Source organism: Physeter macrocephalus, chromosome 11 (assembly GCF_002837175.3).
Source record: "Physeter macrocephalus isolate SW-GA chromosome 11, ASM283717v5, whole genome shotgun sequence".
Classification (NCBI taxonomy): domain Eukaryota; kingdom Metazoa; phylum Chordata; class Mammalia; order Artiodactyla; family Physeteridae; genus Physeter; species Physeter macrocephalus.
The window spans coordinates 177,004,510-177,009,255 of record NC_041224.1 but is presented as its reverse complement, the minus strand read 5'-3'; the positions used below and the strand labels follow the sequence as shown (position 1 = coordinate 177,009,255).

The 4,746-nt window shown below is 58.1% G+C and overlaps 1 protein-coding gene across 1 annotated transcript in view; it reads left to right on the top strand.

Moving 5' to 3' along the window:
• BCL11B (BCL11 transcription factor B) overlaps positions 1-4,746 on the top strand; it is a 93,319-nt gene that overhangs the window by 87,473 nt on the left and 1,100 nt on the right. Inside the window, exon 4 of the mRNA XM_024130965.2 lies at positions 3,642-4,742. Within this exon, the coding sequence (XP_023986733.1) occupies positions 3,642-4,742 (1,101 nt within the window). The remainder of the gene's footprint in view (positions 1-3,641; positions 4,743-4,746) is intronic.

Here is a 4,746-nt window from a genome sequence, read left to right as displayed (position 1 = left end):
GAGCCGCGGCCGCGGAGCCTGCGTGTCCGGAGCCTGTGCTCCGCAACGGGAGAGGCCACGACAGTGAGAGGCCCGCGTGCCGCAAAAAATAAAAATAAAAAATGAGCCATTGGTGACTGTGTGTGTTGGGGCTTTAAAATATTTAGTGAGTTTTTGAACAGAAAAATGTTCCGAGCGGCTCTTCAAAGGCTTCCTGACATTGTTCAGTTCTCAAAAGTGAGCAGCCCCAGTGCTCAAGGCTACTTCTAGGTAAGAGATAACCATGAAGTGGTAATATGGAAATGAACATTTTATTTAAAAACGAAAGTTACGAAGGAGAGTGGCAAGTGCATTGTCTAGGGAGGGCCTTTGAGGGCTGGGAGATTTTAAAAACATCAGAAGCTGTCAGATCCTGGGAAGACCGGCACCTGCAGTGAATCTTGCCGTGGTGTGGAGAGAAGTGTGGGAGCCAGATGGGTTCAGGGGTGCGGGAAAAGAGCTTACCCTGGCTTGACGAGGGACCCTGGAATCCTCTTCAAGGGATACACACAGACCTTTTCTCCCGCTGATGGTGAATTCCGGACAGTGAACTTCCTCCCGGTTGCTCCAAGTTAGAGTTTTAGCAGTGTCTTTTGCTCTTTTTTGTTTTTTTTTTTTAAACAAAAAGTGGAAACATCTGAGCTCTTTAGAACATGCAGCTACATGCTTCTCAGCAGCTGCCGTTTGAGTTAAAAAAGATATATATTTTAACTGGCCATTTCATTCCTGGCCTGCCTGAGTTTTGCATCGTCTTCTGATACCCACATTCCTCACGGGCAGTAGAACTTTCTAGAAAATGTGTAGCCATCAGAAGAAGAAACAGGAAGTGCTCCGGAGAGACCCAAGGAAATGTAGATGATGAAAAAAGAGATTGGGGGGAAGGGGGGCGGCCCGTCTTAAAAACACAAGGAACCAGAGCAGCTGTGTGCAGTAACTTGGTTAATGAGAGTGGCTGGAGCCGAGGTGAAGGGTACAGAGTGCTCTTTAATTGGAAGATCTATGACCTTGTGGAAGGTGGTGCTTCATTTGTGTTATTAGCTCCTGTGTCAGAAAGGGACTTTTCCTTTATCTTCTTATTTATTACTTCTTTATTCTGCCTTGCTCCAGAAAAGGATTTGAGGAGGACTCCAGATATCATGGCTTCTGGCCAGCTCTCCCGCGAGGCTGCCTGAGGCGAAGAGTTCTGTTCCCCACACACGTTAACTAATAAGCCAGGACAGGAGATGGCGCCTCCAAGGAGCCGGCGCTCTCTGCCATAGTGGGGTGGCACACAGGACGGGAAGGCTGGGGTGTCCGTGTGGCCTTACCGCTCCCGCAGCGAGGACCACGGCCGCCCAGGGCCTTGGGAAGGAAAGGCCCCGTTTCCAGGTGGGGAAATTCTCCCCAGGGGCTCCAGCATGGGAAACTGAATTACACAGACATACTGGGAGGAGGAAGTTACCCAGACACCCTGGAGAAAGAAAATTGCCTCAGAAGTTCTCCTGGAGCTGTGTTTAAAAGTGAGGTGAAGCTGACCTTCGGAATTCTTGTTTCCTTTTTGTCCTCCCTGCCCCCCACACCCCTCTTGGTCTCCTCACTACCAAACACACAGACACATGTCCTGCTGCACACGAGCATGCCGGGATGCCCATAGACCACCAGACCTGGAAGGCAGGTCTTGGTTTCCAGTGGTGGGTGATCTGGCCCAGTTGCTTCTGTGTCTGGGACAATCTCCACCCTGTCCCCTGCGCCCTGGACAGCCCGCACACACTGCATGGCTCAGGGAGGTCCAGGCCCCTTGGACCCTGGACCTTGGGAGAGGTCAAGTTTAACCTGTATGGAACTCGGGACGTTTGGTCCCAGAGCCACTTGGATTTTACTGCTAAGGGTGAAGCCCCCAAGAAACATGATTTGTGGCTGGAAAACCAAAAAAATACATCTCTGTACGGGATTTCAGAAGTCCTTAATCTTCCAGGGAGTGGCTGAGATGGGGATTGTCTGCTCCAGCCCGCCCCGTGTACTCCCCCCTCCCCTTCCTGATGCGGGGTATGGAAACGAACATGCACGTTTGGCTCCACCAGGGAGCTTGCGGCTACCTACCGTGCTTTATCAGCGTTAAAATCTTCCAGGTACAAGAAAGTTTGAAAAAACAAAAAGGGGTATTTCGAGATCTCAGCTGTGATGTCGTGTTCCCTGTTCCTTCCCCGGCCAGTGAGCAAATCTGATGGTGGAAGGCAGGGCCTGCCCACACCTGTCCTGTTCACGTGAAGCATTAGGAGAAGAGGTTCAGGCTGGAGCAGCAGCCACTTTCACCCGCAGGTTGAGGACGCTGGCCACAAAAGAGGTTCTGGTTGGAAGGTCCAGGCTCCATTTTGTGATGACCCTAATGATGGACGAAGACAGGGACGTTTTGGCTCCACGCCACCAGCGTCCACTAAGACGGGCTCCCCACGTCACCAGAGCCAGTTTGTAACAAATCCACACTTGCCACCACGAATCCTCACCGTCCTGTCAGATGTGACATTCTTTCGCTCAGTGTTTCTGGCAAAGGACCTCACCCCTCCCCCTCCCCAGGGGTCTCTGGAGGCCAGATTCCACACTGTGGTTAGGGGTGTGGGTGTGTGTGTGTGTGTGTGTGTGTGGCCAGGGTGTGTGTGTGTGTGGGGGGGGACCAGGGTGTGTGTGTGTGTGGCCAGGAGGGCAATGGTGGGGGGCAGCTGTCACCCAGTAGTGATGTTCTTGACATGCTGAATTCCTTCTGTTCCTACGCATCCGTGTTTAAATTTGACAGCGCTTTCTGCACGGACCCTGGTGTATGAGACCCTGGGATTTCCTGTAGTTAAAATCCCAGATGATGCAGAGGTATCAGCCGATTCTCTTAAAATGTTCGCAAGGTGATCTGGTTTGATTTGTGCTTCTTAGAACTTTCTTGGATCAAAGATTGCCTAGTCAGTGACTGGGGGGGGAGGGGGCAGTTTTGCCCCCCAGGGAGGTTTGGCAACGCCTGGAGAGGTTTTGATCCTCAGGATTGCGAGGGGAGGGAGTGCTACTGGCTTCTGGTGGGTGGAGGCCAGGGATACGCTGCTGAACATCGTACGAAGCACAGGGCGGCCCCGGCGCCCAGGCGGAGGACCCTCAGGGTCCACACGTCAGTAGTGCCTGCTTGACGATCCCTGGCCTCGACCGTGGCCAGTGTGAAGGCAGCCCTGAGCGGCTGACATCTGCCCTGCTATGTTTTATGCGGTCCAGCCCTTCCATCCTTCCTATTACTGGAATCAGGCATTCTCACAAACACATCTCCTTTGGCTTCTGAGGCGATGGGCTTAAGGACACCGTATTTTAGGGACACAGAGGGATGCCTACCCAATTGCAGTAACTCGCTGAGGTCGCATGCCTGGTCCGGGCTTTGCCGGGCCGCCAGCCCTCGGAGCAGGCTTCTTCAGCCCCTCTGCCGGGGGGGGGGGACCTGCCAGGGCGTCGCAGGCCCGCCCAGAAGCCGTCCCGCTGCTGCCGCCCTCGAGAGCCGCGGATCCCGGGACGCACTCGGCCCCGGCTCGCCTCCAGGTCAGCGGCCCCGTGGTGCGCGAGCCCCCGTCCTCCGCTTCTCACGCTCTCTCTGCCTTTCCGTCCGTGTGTCTCCCCAGGTAAAGATGAGCCTTCCAGCTACATTTGCACAACATGCAAGCAGCCCTTCAACAGCGCGTGGTTCCTGCTGCAGCACGCGCAGAACACGCACGGCTTCCGCATCTACCTGGAGCCCGGGCCGGCCAGCAGCTCGCTCACGCCGCGGCTCACCATCCCGCCGCCGCTCGGGCCCGAGGCCGTGGCCCAGTCCCCGCTCATGAATTTCCTGGGCGACAGCAACCCCTTCAACCTGCTGCGCATGACGGGCCCCATCCTGCGGGACCACCCGGGCTTCGGCGAGGGCCGCCTGCCCGGCACGCCGCCGCTCTTCAGCCCGCCGCCGCGCCACCACCTGGACCCGCACCGCCTCAGCGCCGAGGAGATGGGGCTCGTCGCCCAGCACCCCAGTGCCTTCGACCGAGTCATGCGCCTGAACCCCATGGCCATCGACTCGCCCGCCATGGACTTCTCGCGGCGGCTCCGCGAGCTGGCGGGCAACAGCTCCACGCCGCCGCCCGTGTCCCCGGGCCGCGGCAACCCTATGCACCGGCTCCTGAACCCCTTCCAGCCCAGCCCCAAGTCCCCGTTCCTGAGCACTCCGCCGCTGCCGCCCATGCCCCCCGGCGGCACGCCGCCGCCCCAGCCGCCGGCCAAGAGCAAGTCGTGCGAGTTCTGCGGCAAGACCTTCAAGTTCCAGAGCAATCTCATCGTGCACCGGCGCAGCCACACGGGCGAGAAGCCCTACAAGTGCCAGCTGTGCGACCACGCGTGCTCGCAGGCGAGCAAGCTCAAGCGCCACATGAAGACGCACATGCACAAGGCCGGCTCGCTGGCCGGCCGCTCCGACGACGGGCTCTCGGCCGCCAGCTCCCCGGAGCCCGGCACCAGCGAGCTGGCCGGCGAGGGCCTCAAGGCGGCCGACGGCGACTTCCGCCACCACGAGAGCGACCCGTCGCTGGGCCACGAGCCTGAGGAGGAGGACGAGGAGGAGGAGGAGGAGGAGGAGGAGCTGCTGCTGGAGAACGAGAGCCGGCCCGAGTCGAGCTTCAGCATGGACTCGGAGCTGAGCCGCAACCGGGAGAACGGCGGCGGCGGCGGCGGCGGCGTGGCCGGGGTGCCGGGCGC